The following is an 18,324-nucleotide window of genomic DNA, read 5'->3' on the forward strand; positions in this document are numbered from 1 at the left end:
ACCGTAATACACCAAATATCCCTGTAAAGCGCAGCTTCTCTTCTTTCAGTAATCAGGTGAATTTTTTTTCTAGCTCAAATGGTCGATGAGTTACGGTAGTCCAAAGCGCACATGGTAAAACCTAGGCGAAGTCGAGTTTTCCTTCTGTGTTCATATAGCAGTAGCTTGTGAACGAATTGTGCCACAATGACAAGAGGTATGTTTGAAGGAATAAAGGTGAAGCTTTACAACCTAAAAATCCTATCCGGTCGTTGAGTCTGACGTCACTAGCCGTGTCTGGGCCTAAACTCCGCTGCAGGTCCATATATCAAACGATCACTATGGCATTACTGAGAGTTGAAAAACTGTCTAAAGTCTTTCATCTTTAATAAAATGATCAGCGTTCTGCTCTACCAGGTGTAACAATTGAGTTTAACATCCAGGCATCCATGAAAACGGAATTTATGACATTTAACAAAGTTAGAAGTTAGCAGGGAGTTAGCTCGCTAGCTTCTATCTAAATACAATATAGCATGTCCTGACTGCGGAGTTTTGGAAACAAATTAAAACGTACAGCTCTGTTATCACTTCCAGCATAAATGAAGACAGAAAACTAAACAGCAGTGACATTTGTAGGGTTACTGAAGTTTGGCTAGCTGGTATATAATGATGTGCTACATGACCGCTAGCAACACAGCTATGTTAGCATAATATAAACAAGCTAACTTTTTTTCCACAAGTTAACGTGAGTGTTCTCGGTGGTCAGGAACAAATGTAATCGCATGGCAGGATGCTGTAAAAGGACCAAACTTCAGCCAGGAGAACAACTGAGATAATCCATCCACAATACGAGGTTAGTCATTCATATACTGCTGCATGGGCTGGGCTGTAGTTACATCCTAAGGTTTTAAAAACTGAGCTTAAATAAATGATTAGCGGTAATAAAGGGAGGTCAACAGTGATCACTGACTGTTTTAGGAGCTTTTTGAGATCAAATAGAAGAAAATACATAATATTAAACATGTTAACAACACAAAAGCCATATTAAACGCAGACTACTTTAGGCCCGGAAGTAGGATCCGTCACGTCATCACTGAACAACCGGATACCAACTGTCAAGCATGGTGGTGGTACCATCATGCTCTGGGCTGTTTTGCTGTCAATAATACTGGTATATGGTATGCTTTTGACCATGTGTGGATTAGAGAAATTCAGAAAAATAAATTCAGACTTGTGCACCTAATTCTTGTTTTCTAAAGCCTATGTGTGCTGGCCAATCATCCCACCCTGGAAAACAAACAGTTCAAAGATATGATTAAAAGCCCAAAATTACCCTGACATTCATGCCCATGAAGGGTGGATGTAAACTTCTGACCATAACTGTACGCTGATTTCATCATTTGAAACTTTGGTCATGTTTAATATGTGCATGTAGCAGAATAAATATGACAATAAACAGAGGAAAACATAACAGGTTCTCTGTTGTATATAGCTGTGCTTTTGTAGCATTAAGGCTTCTCACTTACCAAATCCCTTGTCCGTGCATCTGAAGGGGACTGTTTTTGTATGTCACAGTGGCGCCAAACAGCGAGAATTAAATCATGTCACATTTTTCAGGGTCACGTGTATTAGATGCTCCATTTACCAAATAAATCATCAGTTCCTGGAAAACTTTAAAATATGCCAGATCAGTGACTTAATAACCTTCAGTTTTACATTAAGTCCACTCGTGAATCATCTCCTCGCCACATGGAGTAAGTCATCGTCACAGGCTCCATTCGAATGTTAATCAGTTTCATATCAGGCTCAGGATGTGTGTGCGTGTCGAGTCAGACACGACAGATGCAGAAACATCACCACCTTCTGTGCGCTCGTTTCTCCCTCGAACACATGCACATACATCGAGGTGATTTGCAGCATCCTGCAGCAGATGGTGGAGAGAGTGCTGTGACTCAGTGAGGGTGTAAGGGTGCATACAGAGTGAGAAGGAGACAGTAAGGATAAGGAAAAGGGGAGAAGGGCTTTGCTTCGTGCTTGTTGCAAGAGAGATGCTGTAATGACGTAAAAGAAGCCCATCGTGTGTGTGTGTGTGTGTGTGGGTGGATGCTGCGTCGTTTCCCTTAGTCTCCTGACTGCGCAGTACTCACCTCTGGCCACACGGCGGAGCTCTTCGCCTCCATGTGGAGACCGCATAGAGGTGAGTCAAGGAGTTTGAACATCACCTTTTAAAGTCTCACGCTGTCACCCACACGCTAGCAGGCGAACGTGTTTATCGAGAACTTAATTAAAGGTTAAACGATAAACACGCTCACCTGCGTCACCAATTCTGCAGCGCCGTTAATTATTTATCAAGACCCCACCCTTCAGCAGCACCCTCGCTACGGCTATCGTTGTCTCCAGGGAATACACCAACCTAAAGACGTGTAGATCACACAAATGTGTGTGTTTCTTTTAGTTTTTAGGTTGCCACACAAATACATATACACTTTCTCACACCTTTCCCACCATCCTGTCCCTCCGGGCTTCCTGTTTTCTTCTCTGGGAATATCAAACGTGTTTTTTGTGTGCGTGTTGCATCTTTTATTGGAATCTGTCCCTTCTTCTTTCCCGATCCCTCTTCTCCCTGCCGGGATATCTCGCCTTCTCTGCTGTTATGCAAGCAGGGAGTGGTTTAATAATTCAGCACCATCTTTTCTTTTTTATTCCCAGGCTTTCCTTCTACACTACAGTGACCTGCAATGTTGACTCATACGCACTCATAATCCCCACACACACTCGAAAACGACACCCACACACCAATAATGTCACACAACCTACAAAGCAATGACGTTACTCCACTCCAGAATTTTTCCCCTTTTTTATTCTTTTTATTTTATTTGGCAAATTATTCTCCACTTTTTCTTCTTTTAATTTTTGCAGTCTTTTTTTTTCATTGTTTCTCTTTTCATTTATTTACAATAGTAAAAATAAATCTTTCTCTTCAAGGTTTTACATTCGACATTTACAAGTGCAATGTGTAACATGTCCATCTTATAAAGTGCATTTGTACTTTTTAATCATGAGCCAACCGTGTTGCCACACAAACCCGAGAGGAGCAAAAATCAAAGGAAACACAGTAAGAAATCATAGAAATCCAGGAAGAATGATTCAAGAACATCATATTAGCTCTCTGACATCACAGTATTGTTACCCAATAACACGCTCGGTGCTGCTTCTCATCGGGACCGACAGCATCGATGCGTAAAACTACGCCTTTTTCTGTCCGTGAAGGCCATACTCGGTCCGATAGAAAATTAGCTCTATAATGGTTTTTTGAAATCAATTGACAATCTCTGCCAGGTTGTAGGTTACAGAGGAGACACATTATAAGCCTGACTGACAGTTGAGCTGGTCCTGCTTATTTGCTGTAGGCACTCGCCCCAAACCCTGCTTTTTTTCAAAAAAACACAAATAAACAGAACCTTCATGTAAATGCTTGTGCTCACAAGAAAATAAAAGAGGCTTTAAAGGATGGATAAGGAGACTGTATATAAAAATAGACACACGAGAACGAAGAAAACAAAGACCGGCAATGTTTTTCTGCCTACCGCAGCAAGGTGAAGGTTTGCCTCTGCCCCCTGGTTCATTTCGACTTATTTACTCCCACCCCTCCTTTTTCTTTTCTACTCCTCTTTTTCTTTTTAATCTGCTTTCGGTGGGGACTATCTTTAGACGGCGCCTGACCGACTAGCTTCCTGCAGGCCACGGATAGCAAAATGTTAGACAAGAGAAAGAGACAGAGGGAGGTGGGAGGAAGGAGTTGAGGATGGCAAAGACGGGCTGAATGGAAAGAAGAGGAGGGGGAGTAAAAAGGATTGATAGAAAGAAATGAGGGGAAAAGGGTGTTTTCTAAAGGGGGGGCGGGGAGTGGCAGGCGAGTGAAAGCGATGGGGAGGAGGAAAAAGTGAAGTTTTTTCAAACAGAGGAGGGGGTGTCTTTGAAACGACCTGCTCCCTTAGACACGACTCAGACAATATGACGTCACCGGAGCCCTGACTCTGTGACGTAAAACTGCTGCTCACGAACTCTCCGTCTCCCTGTCGATCAGTGCGATTGTCCCCCCCCCCCCCTTTCTTTTTTAACAGATAAAACCCTTCACTTTACTGCAATCTGTATCGAGGCTTGTGTTTATCTGCAGTTAGAGCAAAAAATAAGTATATATAGGTCAGAAAGATTTACTGGTTCTAACGACTTTGCGTCTTTGCCCTCCGATTAACTTAAGATATATACAAACCAAAAAATAAGAAACTAGAAAGTCAAAAATTATGGCACTTTTTTAAGCATATCCGACACACAACTTTTCCCCCCAAAGAAACTTTTGACGTTTGTTTATAGGAAGAACACAGAAGAATAGGAAGAAACACACACTCACAACAGACTCACAGCAGCGACCATGTCTTGTAACTCATGCCCTGATGAACATTACAAAAATATACATTTCTGTACAGCATTGCATAAGAAAAATAACACACGCACGCACACATGCGCTCTACACGCTCACTTGTACGGTATTTCTTTTCTTTTTAAAAACTGAATTATAAGTCCTGTATAGCGGCTGACAAAAACCATTCTGCGTGTTTGTGTTTACAGTTAGAGTTGCTATGGTTCATTACAATTGGCTATGATCCCGGGCACACGCGTTAAACCCACACACACACACACACACACACACACACATACACAAACACACAGTGAGTGGTCGCTCCACTCCTGTCCCAGGAATGGTAGACTGAGTAGTGGCATATTCACAGATGAGTCTTATTAATTGTTAAAACAACCGCTTGATGGACATGCCAGATGGGACAGTTTATAAAATACATCTGGAATTTACAGCGACTGATTAGTTGCCGCTGTGTTTGGATTTCAGCAGGCTTGTTATATTTATATATAGCAATTAAATATATATTTATATTTAAGATTTTATGCAGAGTTGGATCAAATGAACATTGTGAGTTTTGCTTTAGTTTTTTGGACACCCAAAAACTGCCTAAATAGTACTGTGAAAGTGCAAAACTGAAATTCTTAAATTTCAATCACAGCTTTTCAATTGGAGACTTAAGGTCACCAAATATTTAAACACACTGAGAATTATGTTATTTTTAAAAAAAAGAGAGAGATTATATCTTTAGGCTTTCGTCACACAAAAAAGTAAAATTTATGTGGTTTTATTTCATACAATATGTGATTAATATGTAACTTACTGAGACGCCGACATGCTAGCGCTAGCTGGCAACCTGCTAATGCCAATTAGTCACAATATTTCTCTAAGCATCTGTTTTCTTCATCTTTAATGGGCTGTTTACACCATGAGTTTTTTGTTGTTTAAACTGTATATAATTCAATAGAATAAAAGGAGTTTGTGAAGGCAAAGAAGTAGTTGAAGGTAGCTAGCCTATTAATAGCTAGCAAGCTAGTTAGCAAGGTAGCTAACAGGATGCTAGATTCATGGATATTAGTACAGTACTTTTAAACCAAGATGGCTACAACACGAGGCTTTAAAACAGGACTTTTTTTTTAAAGAACTCCTGCCAGGGTGAAGACTTTCAGAAACTTTGTTTCTGCGGCTACATGTGGACAAGAAAAACTGAGCTTTTGTTTCAGAGCATCAAAGATATTTATCTTTATCTCTTTAGCCACTATCTCTTTTCTGGACTCTGTTTATAGTAACCATTGTCCTTAATGTAAATATGTAAGACAAACTGTGTGTGTTTCTGTTCTGTGTCCTGTGTACTGTTTGTTGTATATGTGTCTTTCTGGCTGCCGTTGCAACCAAATTTCCCCTTGTGGGACAATTAAAGGATTATTCTATTCTATTCTCTATTCTATTTTATTGTTTGTGAGCTTCTGACTTGCCAACATTTCCATATGGTTAGGGTTATGGATATCCTTCATCATCTTGATGGAACTTGAGTACAGAGATATTTTTGGAAACAAACTTGAAAAAATCCCTGTTTTTAAAGATATCCATGTGCATGTGGACGTAGACTAAGTAATGTGGCGTTCGCTAATTTAAAAATTTCCATGGTATCATTGAAATCCACATTTAGATATGTTGCCGTTTGGATTTAGGAAACTGTAGGAATGTCATAGCTTATACTAAGTCTACTTTTGATTGTTTCCACATTATGGCTCATAGTCAGATTCCCTATGGAGAATACGAATTGGATTTTCACTTCCTGAAAGTCATTGCTGAGCTGTATTTGAGTCTTCGGGAAAATGGTCCTCGCCTCAGTTTCCCTGTGACCTCTGCAAACACTCTTCTTATGAGTTTATGGTCTCAGTTCCTAGCTTCAGGTCATAGTGAATAAAACGTAAATGCCATTTTGTAAATTTTGGCCATTCTTATATAGTTAAAAAGGAGAGTCATCCGGGATATGTCCATTTGTTGAAATCCTCAACATGTGTCATCAGCCAATGAGCCAATCCTTTACTAGGTTTCTTTATAATGGCAAGAGTTCAAAACAGGGTTTCATAAACCAATAGGTGATGTCACGTGGCTACATACATTTACACTGTTTATGTTTTCCTGTTTTCTTCCTCATAAATAAGTGCTGAACAGATTAGAATGGTAAATGCTGGTGTTCCCATGCCGTATCTGGAGTCAAGACAATTTCAAATGTTGACATTTTTAGGTGGCCTTACAGAATCTAAAACAAGCCTCAAAATTTATTTCCCTTCAATCCAGTTCTGCTTCATGATTCTCTAATAGGTTTGATTAGCCTTTAAGAGGAAAGAAGATGAGTTTAAAAGCCACATCCCTGCTAGTGCAGGTCTTCTTTTACTATTACAATTAAAGGGCCAAACTGTACCACTGGCAACACTGGCCATCTGTTAGAAACCGTACCGGATGTGACATTATCCTCACCTCATTTGTGACTGCTCTGCATGTCCCATCTAGCATATCCAAACACAGGTGACCAGGCAAGTCTCGCATATCATTGTGCATACAAGAGAACTGTGTGCCAAAAGGATCCGCATCAGTTTCCTGTGTGAAATAGATTCATTCAACTCTTGTGCGTGGATATGTTTCACCCTCCCTCGCGCACTGCTGCGGTTCACCGAGTGCCAAATTTCATCCACATCATGCTTCCAGCCTCAGAGTAATTGAAAATATTTCACTTAATAATTGATGCAGGTGGTTTACCATTAGGCAGTTCCATCAATGCAGTGATTGAGCAAAAGAGAGAGGAAGGGAAGAGGTCGCACCGGCAACTTGTTCAACTGGTGGTTTTATAATTAAATTATCAAATTAGTAAAATGGCTGCAGATGCATTTTATTTTGGAGGTTTCTGTCTGCAGTAGATGAGCTAAGAAAAGAAGTTGAGCATTTATTTACTCATTAGGTTTTCCATGCTTTTTAGAAAACCCCGACCAGGCAGCCAGGATCATATTTCTTTCCAATAAAACCCAATGTGCCATTTGTTGCCTTGAAACATTTACTTTGAGTTATTCTGCAAATCTTCCAAAGCCGACCGCTTCTCTTTCTCTCTCCATTTCTCGCTTGTGGCTTTTTGTACACAGCAAAACACAGTTGGACATTATTGCGAAGGAGTTTTTGTTGTTCCAATAAGGCCAAAACCAAACAAATAGAAATCAAAAGAAGACACAAGAGAGTCTGCCGTTTCCAAAGGAAATCATTGACAGAAACTCGTGTGGCTGTTGTTCTGCTAACAACTGCTGCAAAAACAACTGATTGTTGCTTCCTGCCAAGAAAAGTAGAAAATACTTCTACTCTAAGCTTTAATTTACATCATAGAAAAAGAAAATACCTGCTTCTCCTGTGCGCCATTTTCAGAGTTTCATTGAGTACATGTGTGTTTTTTGCTTTCACGCCATAATGTTGTGATTTATTTGGTAGAAAGCGTTGAATTTGGAAGTGACTCCCTGTAGTTACACAGTTTTTTTCCTGTGCTGAGTCTTACTGTTGCAGTTCGAAACTACAGCCCAGTTTCCATAAACTATTTTCCCAAAGCCAGCACACCTCCCACACATGTATATGAGCAGCATGCCAGCAGCTTAGTCATTGAAACTCTCTCCGAGGTTGCTCTGAGGAACACGAAAGTGAAAAGTATCTCCGTAGATCATTTAAATACAGATTGAGGTTGGCAATAAATCCCTTCTCCAACTCATCCTCACAGCATTCTCTGTACATTAGGCCAGCTCCCTGTACCATTACTGCTCAGATATTATTATCATTAGCTGGATTTACGGTGCATGATGCCCTTTCAGTGGGGAAATAACTTCATCCTGATTGGGTGCATGGTGGACGTGACCTGAGGTTGCGTTAAAGCGCGTCTCGCCTGGTGTTTCTATTTCACGCCACGTCACCTCACCTCTCTTGCTTCTCATTAACCTGCCGAGCCTTCAGAGGTGGCCCGCGGCGGAGCTGCACTGCTTCTTCAAGGCGGGGTGAGACTGTGTGCATGTCTGCAGAAGGTACCCAGCTACTGCTGACAGGCTGCACATAGGGAAATTAAAATGGAAGCCAGAGAATTTTTCGCCATATGGTGCTTTGTTTCCTTCTTAATATATAGACTTTTGCCATTTCCCCTGAATCTATGACATACATCTATGAGTGTTTAAGCATAAGCATTACAAATATTTAGCAATAATACAAAACCCATCCATTCTTAATTTATTTTCAGAGGTGCAAGAATCGCAAGTATGACTTAAAACGTAGCGTAGCCGACCAAAGCTGCCCCCGATGAAAAACGACCTTTTCGATATGGATTGTGCTCAGCTCGGCTAATGTAAAATCAATTGGGCTGTGGAGCCAGAGTGCCGTCTAACTTTAGAGCCGCATGGCCAAAACAGCTTTATGGAGATTGCAGAAAAACACAGAGGTCCTGTTCGCCTCAGAAAAATATCAGCTGCTCTCACCTTTCCCGGTGACGACGGGAATTTCTGCTGATCGCAAACACGGGGACAGAGAGGACGGGGTCATGGTGGTATGGCAGGACCCCGAGTGGATTTTTTTGGATCATTTGAGCATGACTGGAGTAATTTTTTAAAGCTTCTGTTTTGATTGACTGACCCCTGGAAATATTTTAAGATTGATATCGAGGCCGATATTTAAATACATTCATGATTGTGCATTATAGACAGAGTTTCCATCAGAGAAGTAATTTAGCCATGTTTCTGGATCTTTAATCCAGTTTTAAAGTTTTTTGATAGTTTTTTATGTGTCGAAACATCAAACAACAAGAGTATGCTAAAAAGACACTTTGGCTAAAATAACGATTGTAGCTTTTATCTAAAAAATAATTAAAAACTGGCCTGGCAGGGGTCAAATTAGGCTTATAATATGCTGGTCTTAAACAGTGCTGAACTTTTACCATAGCTGTGTCTCAGATACTTCCATACTTTGTATTTCATGCATAAAAGTAAGTGATTCGCTTGACGCACATCGCTTTGAAGCTGACAGCTTGTAGGTGTTCCAGGCTGCGGTTGCCCCTCTAACTCATTTACTAACAGGTCATATGTGTCCTGTGTTCTTATTAGTTCACATTGGTAGTCCCTTCTGGGCTTTAAAAAAAGATTATCTCAGATCTCATCCACTTTACGTTGCTTGCAGCTGTTTCGCCCATAGTTGCTAAATTTTCTTCGCTTTCTGTGGAGTGTGTTCACCACGTTGATGCGGACACTTCCAGTGTGTAAACAGCTTAGGATGATACATCATCAGAAATTTCTTAAACAGCAGAAAGCTGATACATTGTAAGGAACTATGTCAGGCCAATTCTGGCTTGCCAGCTAAATAGCTAGCAGCAAACATTTATTATGCACTTGCAGTACATGTCGTGTGGTGTTCTTTACCCTTCTTCTTCAAAATAGTCGCCATTTTTGCCGCGTAATAAAAGAACAGGACCCCTCAGAAAAAATCAATACATTAATACAACAATGACAGGCCAGCTAAAGAACGAGCAGCAAATCTTTAGTACGCTTTGATGTGGTGTAGTGTTATTTACACTTTCCACCCCAAATATTGCTACATGGTAGAAGAAATGGCCAAAACATTTCAGACAGCAATATGACAGAAAGGAAATACATTCCAAGCAACGATGCTAGCTCCCAATGCTAGCTAGCCAGCTAAATAGCATTCACGAGACCAACTTTGGTTTGCTTTACTTGTTCATGAAAGTTAAATCAGTTTCTTTATTGCAGAGGAATCTTGTCGTATGTGCGGTCAGCTGCTAAGGGAGTAGTAAATGTTCACAGATTGCAGCAGCTAGTGGGATCATCACTGTTATACACTGACAGTGATACTGATGCCAATATTTGGTCATTTAAAAATCTGAAATTCCGATATATATTTTAAAAAAAATTCTGTCAGACACATGAAATCTAAACAGACTTTTTAAACATTTGTTATATGTAGTTATTTATTTACCCGTTTACGCTCTGCCTGTCTCTGTCTGAATCAGTTGATTGTCGTATTTGTGGTGTTCCAAACACATGTCGCCAACAGGTTACTTGCAGAGTACCCTCTGGTGAACAAATCTTCAACACTTATAACAAGTTTGAAGTTGGAGTTTCTCCCATCAAATCTTTGTTAAATTTTAATTTATCCGCCGTTTTAAACAACAATACCAAAAAGCTGATTATATCATCCCACTGATAGATCAGTCAGGCTCCGATCAATGTCCAGTCATCATTTCTGGAAAGTATACAGCTTGCTGTGGTCAGTTTGAAATAACATTACCACGTTTAATTTTAAACACTATGCAAGTAAGGACATAGCGTAAAATGCAAAGTGTATGGAAGTATCCAAACCGAGACATAAGGTTTGCAGATGTTAGCTATTGATACTAATCATAAATGTCTTTTGTGCTCTCTTGTGCCACAGTGATTAACTAGCACTATTAATGTTGTTCTGCATGTCTTTTTGAAACTGAAGCAATCACATAACAGAAGAGTTTTAGCAAACACAAATTTTTAAATACCTTTATCCATCCAGGGGTGGACAAAAGGGTGAAAGAAATTCCAATCATGCTGAAATGCTCCTTTAAGGCCCGTCTCACATTTCCCCATAAAGAGGGTGTAAAGAACAGCGTAGCCTACTTTCCGGCGCTCTCCCTCCCCGCAGCAGAGAGCATTCCCAGGGTAGCAGCGCTCTGCAGTGACGCTGTCCTTGGTGCTGAATTCAGCTCTCTCTGCTTCGCAGTCACGGCACAGCGGCAGGCTGAGAAACCCATTTTTCTCCGTTGCGGAGCAGATTTCATTTCAATGAACCAAGGACAACACATGCCAGTCTAAATATGGAAATCCCTCTCTAGATTCTTCAAACTAGCCGGGCTTGTTTATGCATTCAGAGACTGGTACATTAGATTTCATTTCGGATTTGAATGTTTGAGGAGGGATGTTGTGTGATTAGCTTTTTTTCACTCTTTCCTGAAACTTGCATCGAAATGGGAAAAACAAATAATAAAGGCTGTGCTTCTGGCATTGGGAAAAGGCTTAATGGGCAAGACTCAGCTACTTAATCTGCATCAGCTGAAGGAAACATTGCTCAAAATGTTTCCAGGGAGGAAATATTCTCGTTTTTTTACCAGGAGAAAGTAGCTCATTGTGAATTTTCAAGGTCGTTCCTTGTGTATATTTAGCTCATTGTATTTTTATCCACACGCCACTTAATTTCAAACACATCAGTTAAAAACACAAACAAGTATTTTAAGACTGTTTCACTCCTTCTGATTGCATAACCATGCAGTGCTGCCCAGCCTCAGGACATGCAGAGATTTAGCAACTTTCTTACTAAATCTCAGCTTCACATATATGCTACTCTTGAGAAGCAGGACTCACTTTTCGTGCCCTAACAGAAGCCAGTGGAAAAGTCACCTGACACTTCCCCCACAGCCTGCCTCAGCTCCCACAGCCATGATGAGGATACCTTAAACAGGTGTTTGCAGTTGGTTTCCACACCATCTCCATCCATGATTTTGGTTTTCTCAAGGCTACAAACTTTCATATCGTTTTTCTTTTTCTTTTTTTTTTTGACTATGCATCGTCCTCTTCTCCATCAGCCGCCGGTGCCACATCTACAGCGGCCAGCTGAGTGTTCGCCATCAGCTTGCCCCGATATGAGAAGCAGAGGAAATCTCTTTCCTCTTTCCTCCTAGCCACCTCTTGTTCCTCCAACCCTGACTCGACCTCAAGCATCACACTAAGGAGACACCAACCTTCCCTGCTACACATCACTGGAGGTCCTGGGTCTTAAGGAGAGGTTGGAGGGGACGCACCCACAGCAGGCCATCCATAGCGACTTCTGGATGTCTGGGTTTCGGAACGCATAGATGATGGGGTTGATTACAGAGCAGCAGGTGGCTGGGAGGACCGTGGCGTAGGTGTATATTACGGGGTAGCTGGAGTCAGCCACAATGGAGTACATGGCGAACGGCAGCCAGCATGCCCCGAAGGCACACAGGATGGCCGACAGTGTGGAGACACCTTTGGTGGTGGAGATGGCCACAAACTGGTGCTGCACCGCGATCTGCTGCGCATGGCGGAAGGCGATTTTGCAGATTTGAAGATAGAGCTGCATCATGAGGGCAAAGACCAATAAGAAAGTGACGGCGAGAGCCACGGCGTTGTTTTTAGTGACCGGTCGGCAGATGCTGCACGTGCTCTCGTCTCTCAGACAGTTCCAGCCCAGTGCCGGCAACAGGCCGAGCGTGAGGCACGACACCCAGATAAAGACCACCATGACGTAGGTGAAGGTGACCGTCCGTTCAGTGTGGTAGGTCAGGGCGTTGTAGAGCGAGAGGTACCGGTCGACCGTGATGGCGAGGATGTTGAAGACAGACGCTGAGAAGGCCGAGATCAGCAGTCCAACGGACAGCAATGTCACGAACTCCACCGAGCTGTCGATCAGATAGGTGAAGACAAAGTTCAAGATGAGGCCCAGGCCGGCCAGGAGATCCGCCACCGCCAGCGATCCAATCAAGATGAACATGGGAGCGCGGAGCGTCGGCGTGTAAAACAGCACAGCGATCACCAGGGCGTTCTCGCAGGAAATGAGAGTCCCCGTCACGCAAAGCGCAATGTCCCATGGGCTGACTTCCTGAAGAGCGACGGCGGTGGTCGCTGGCTGGAGGTCAGGGGTCACAGTTTGCACTACAGGTTCTGACGAAGAGTTGGCGGGGTCCTCAACCAGGCTCCACGAGGTGGAGGAGTCGAAGGGATCGAGGGGAGAGGAGGAGTTGAGGCTGCTACCGCCACCGCTACTCATGGCTGCCGCCGCGGCCAGGGAGAGAATCATAGCTGGAGAGAGGGAGGAGGGAGGGAAGAAAGGAAGAGGTGAGTCAGGAAAGAGGTGGAGCAGAGGTGCAGGCGTTTGTGTGCAGGAATGTGACATAGCAGAAAGATGGAAGCAGAGAGATGAGTTAAAAACACGATGGAAGAAGTTTTCAGAAGAAAGTGGAAGTGAGGACGAGAGGAAAGCAAAAAGAGTGGAAGAGGACGTGAGACGGGGAGAGGAGGGCAAAACAAACGAGAAAAGCAGGGAGGAGGCGGAGGAAGAGGAGGCGGAGGAGGAGCAGGGATGTGTGCTCAGCCATCCCGTTTCACAAAAGAGACCAAATAAGAAAATCACTTTTTTTTCATCCATTCAGAAACTCGTGAAAACGACCTAGCACTTTTACCCTCCAGCATGCACGTCATCAGCAGCTCGTGCACCACGCTGACAGGTAATTATCAGCAGGTGTGAACACACACACACATACACACACAAGGACAAGTCTTCCATAACTGGCAGCACTCTTCCTGCCATTTTGGCTTCAAGCAAAACAACACATACACCAAATAAACAACACTGTCAACAACAACAGTAATAACAATAACGAGAGTCTGGCTCGCTCCTACCTGACAGAGTCCGGACAACCAAAATCATCACCGACTCTGTCTATTTTTAGAGCGTCTCTAAAAATGGTGCATGACGTCCTGGGGCACGGCTGCCGTCCTATTCACCGGTGGCGTGTGTGAGCGCGAGCCCAGACACGGGCACGTGCGCCCACAGTTTTCATTTAGAAGCTGCTTAATTCGGATTCTGATCCACATATTAATTTTAGCCCAGCAGCAGAGCAGCCAGCCCGCGCACGCACGCACGCACAACGACACACACACACACACACTCGCAGCCGCGTGCGCCAAAGAGAGATGTGGAGCTCCATTCATAAAAAAAAAATCTGTCCCCCCTCCTCTCGTACCTCCCACCTCAACGCCCCCACTCACCCCTCCTCCCCCTCCTCTATTCTTCAGTCCTCCTCTCGCACGCCCACACGCACGCGCACACACCGTCAATGGCTGGAAACGTCCAGGGAAGGTCACCACCGTCCCCACCACCACCACCACCTACACCAGCATCAAAAGCCCCGCAGCTGAGAGGGGGAGGAGGAGGGGGGTCTCACATCCCTGCGGTAACGGGGAGCTCGTGCGCCCCAGAGCCCAGCACACAGCACTCACGATGCTTTTTTTTTTTTGTTTGTTTTTGTTTTTTGTTTTTACGCCCCTGCCGAGCCTCCAGCACTGAGGGCAGGCTGTGTGCAGCAAAGACAGAACAAAAGCTTAAATACCTTCATCGGTTTCATTCAGCTGCAGCAGTGCAGTCCCTGAGCCAGCGCGCGAGAGCGAGAGAGCAGGAGGGAGAGAGAAAGTGGGATGGATGAAGACCACGCCACACACACACAAACACACACACATTTACCCGCTCCGTGTCTTCTTCTTCTGCTTCTGCTTCTCGTATCTCTCTCCGCCCTCCTTTATTCTCCACTTCCCGTGAACGTGTTTTCAGTATTTTCTTCTTTCGGGGTTTCCCCCTGTCTCTCGCGCGCGCTTCTCCCCCAGTCAGCGGCGCGCGCTATATTCCTCCGTTGGCATGGTTATTAGCCTTCTGTCGGCTGCTCCGTCCTCGCGCTGCACATCCTCGGCCCCTCATTGGACGCGCTTGTCATTCTCCTCGTCTGACGTCAGAAGTCTCCGCTCCTCCAGTCACCGTCATCATGGTCTGTGTGTGAATCACGGAGAGAGGGAGAGTGGATTAACACATCGTCACCTTCACTGAGTTTATGTGTTTGTATGTAGGTCAGGTTTCAGAGCTCCTTATCGCCATTACTCTATCTTTATTAATATTGTTGTTGTTAAACAGCGGGGTGAGCGTGTAACTACCTGTGCCTCAGAGTTGGTGTTATCTGTCCTGGACTTGGAGGGGTGACTGAGCAACACTGTGCATCACACAGTGACTGATAACCCGCTCAAAAGGACAGTGGGAGACTTTGCTGCCTCCCACTTTAGGTTCTGCGTCACCAGGTGTGCTGATAGAAATAAACAAACAGCTACAATATGAAAATAAATTGCTGAAAGTGCATGTGCAAAAAGTACCTGTCTGTGTGTATGTGTGGTCTGCAGCATAACCAGTCAAACTGGCTGTTTGTGCTGTGCAATACCAAGTAACTAGTATTACTGATACCAATACCGATACTGATACGTTCAACTTACAAAGGTAGCTTGTGTAGTGTTGATCCGTGTGTCAAGATTTATGAGTGTTACTTTCCGCAGTAATTAGTTTATTAGCACTTAGTAATCTACAATAAAGCATATAGTTTTAAACAGGGTTTTTAGCCCAGCAGTCTACATATTGAACCTTCAGGATTAAATGAAGTATTAATCCTATCGCGCTAGCATCAATCCATACTATTGATATCTGGATCGATCCACCCACCTCTAAGTAGCAATGGGTACCGGTATCCAGTGCCATAATGGCACCGGATACCGGTACGTGTGTTTTTGCATTTTGTATTCTTTTCTTATGATGATGATTATGAATCTATGTTTCAGTTATTCTTGTTTAGGGATTAGTTCGTAAGTTTTGTGTTCTCATGTTTATTTCAGGTTTAGTTCAGTGTCTAGTCTGTCTCAGTGTCGTGTCTGCGTCTTTGTGCAGTGTTTTCTTGTTTCCTGTTTTATTATGAAGGTCTGCGTCTCATGTGAGTGTGTTCAGATTACCTCCCTTGTCTCGTCTCGTTAATTACTCCCAGCTGTGTCCACCACCTGTGTGTAATTTCCTGTGTTTCTCTGTGTGTATTTAAGTCGTGTCTTCTGTCATTGTAGTTGCTGGTCCGTCTGTGTATCCACCATGTCTCACTCGTGTGTTTTCCCTGCTGTCAACCGTCGTCTGCCTCTGCTCGCTCGAATTCTTGTTCAGGTTTGTGTCCAGTAGTTAGTTTGTTCCCAGTACAGTTTAGTCCTTCCTCCGTTTGCCATTTGTCCATTTTTATTTTGTGTTTAATAAACCACCTTCACACCTTTACAAGTGCCTGCATTTGGATCCTCCTTTATTACTTCCACACGGCTCATCTCACTCGCCGTGACAGTACGGACCAGCCAGATATGGATCCAGCGGCATTGAGCCCACCCAGGGAGCTTCAGGAGGCCGTTATCGACTGCTTCAAAACTAATTAACCTGTGGTTAGAGCATGAGGGAGAAGCGTTTCTTTACACTGTGGAAGTCAACCTACAACACCTTATTTCCAGTTATCCCTGGCTATTGGACTCAGAATTTCGTTCTCCACGAGCTTCAAGTGAGTTCACCCGTCCGCCTCCGTCCTCTGCTGAGTGTATTAGGGAACACTTTCTGCCCTCCGAGGACTGCATCCCACTGTTGCTGCCTGAGTCAAGCCACTGTGCTGCTCAGAGGTCTCTGTACCTGCTGCTTCAGTGTCTGTCTCCACTGGAGGGCTCGAGGAGCCCATCCAGTCTCAAGCCACGTCAGCTGGGGGTTCGGGAGAACCCAGCCAGCCTAAAGTCTCGTCAGCTGGGGGTCGGGAGAACCCAGCCAGCCTCAAGTCTCGTCAGCTGGGGTTCGAGAGAACCCGTCCAGCCTCAAGTGTCGTCAGCTGGAGGGCCCGAGTCGCCCGTCCAGCCTTATGCCTCGTCTGCTGGGGGGCCCGAGGAGCCCGCCCAGCTCGCCGCCTGCAGCATCGCCGCCTGCAGCATCGCCGCCTGCAGCATCGCCGCTGCCCTCAGGTTCCGTGTATGGGGAAATGTACGCCGACCGAGACGCTCTGGCAGAAATCATGCAATAATAGCAGAGTAATAGCAGTGGAAGAGGACCAAGGCAACAAGACATCATCAGATGAAGGGACAGAGAATGCTGAAGGCGCTGAGGCAGGACCTGGAGCTGACTCAGACACAATGCCTTTGTGCTCAGGTAAGTCATTGACTAGAGATCCAAGGAAAGGGAAGAAGCCACATGGGCCAAGACAAGGGCAGTCAGTATTCCAGAACAAAGGAGAGTCCAAAATGCAGGAAGGAAGTGAACTTCAAGGATAGCCCAGATCACCCAGAATTGTCTATGCCCCTGATAGTGGGCCCAAAACATGAACCAGTCTATCGAGTGTACAAGGTAGGAAATGGAATCAATGGTCAGGCGGGCATTGGACAGTGCTTGGTGGCAAGCCGCCCAAATTCCAAATGTCTGGTACGCACCAACCTGTAAAACATATTATATCACCTGTCTGTCAAATGACGCAGTGATACTAGAACACCAAGAAATATCGAGAACACATGGCAGAGAGAGAACTGATCACCCTGACGCGGTTGCTGAACTTTCAAAGCTGCCTGTCACACTGTGGTCTGCAGGACCCACGGACGTAGGCCTAGCTACCTGTTCGCCTGTGCTGTTCCAGCTCGGAGGCACCAATTAACAGACCGCACTACAGACACAAACCTGAAGCAGAGGTGGGATTGCAGAAACCATTGAAGGGCTATTCAAAGTAGGAGTGCTTGAGCCCTCACAATCTTTTTGGAACACACCAATTTTGCCAGTGGAAAAGCATGGGAAAGGAAAGTACCGAATGCCACATGACCTGAGAGCCATTAATGCCATACTGCGTACTGACACTGTGCCCGTACCAAACCCTTACACAGCTCTAACAGCCATAACGTGGGACCAAAAGTGGTTCACACGCATTGACCTAGCTAAAGCGTTCTTTTTTTCTCCCCTTACACGAGTCGCTGAGGGACATTTTCTCAATTACATACAGGGGCCGGAGGTTCAGATACAAGCGTTTGCCACAAGGGTTTGCGCTCTCCCCAGGCACATTTAATCAAGCAAGCAAGCAAGCAATTTATTTATATAGCACTTTCAGATCAGCCCCGAGCTGAATACAAAGTGGTGTACACTTGACATGCCAAAAATGATACATTGAACATGTTAAAGAATAAGAAAAATAATAATAATGGATTGGATTTATATAGCGCTTTTCAAGGCACCCAAAGCACTTTACAATACCACTATTCATTCACTCTCACACA

The 18,324-nt window shown here is 44.1% G+C and overlaps 1 protein-coding gene across 1 annotated transcript; it reads right to left on the bottom strand.

Moving 5' to 3' along the window:
• Positions 1-1,116: 1,116 nt before the first annotated feature.
• gpr185b (G protein-coupled receptor 185 b) lies at positions 1,117-14,702 on the bottom strand. Its single transcript, XM_042228360.1, has 2 exons — positions 14,586-14,702; positions 1,117-13,275 (listed from the first exon to the last, which is right to left on the bottom strand). Exon 2 carries the CDS (start codon positions 13,271-13,273, stop codon positions 12,203-12,205), a length of 1,071 nt encoding a protein of 356 aa, XP_042084294.1. The 5' UTR covers positions 13,274-13,275; positions 14,586-14,702; the 3' UTR covers positions 1,117-12,202.
• Positions 14,703-18,324: the final 3,622 nt, after the last annotated feature.

The sequence above is a fragment of the Haplochromis burtoni genome, unplaced genomic scaffold (assembly GCF_018398535.1).
Source record: "Haplochromis burtoni strain Fernald_Lab_line unplaced genomic scaffold, NCSU_Asbu1 Contig_319, whole genome shotgun sequence".
Classification (NCBI taxonomy): domain Eukaryota; kingdom Metazoa; phylum Chordata; class Actinopteri; order Cichliformes; family Cichlidae; genus Haplochromis; species Haplochromis burtoni.

What these genes read in the sequence shown, in the direction of transcription:
- gpr185b (XM_042228360.1), bottom strand. Translation starts at nt 13,273, where the DNA reads ATGATTCTCTCCCTGGCCGCGGCGGCAGCCATGAGTAGCGGTGGCGGT.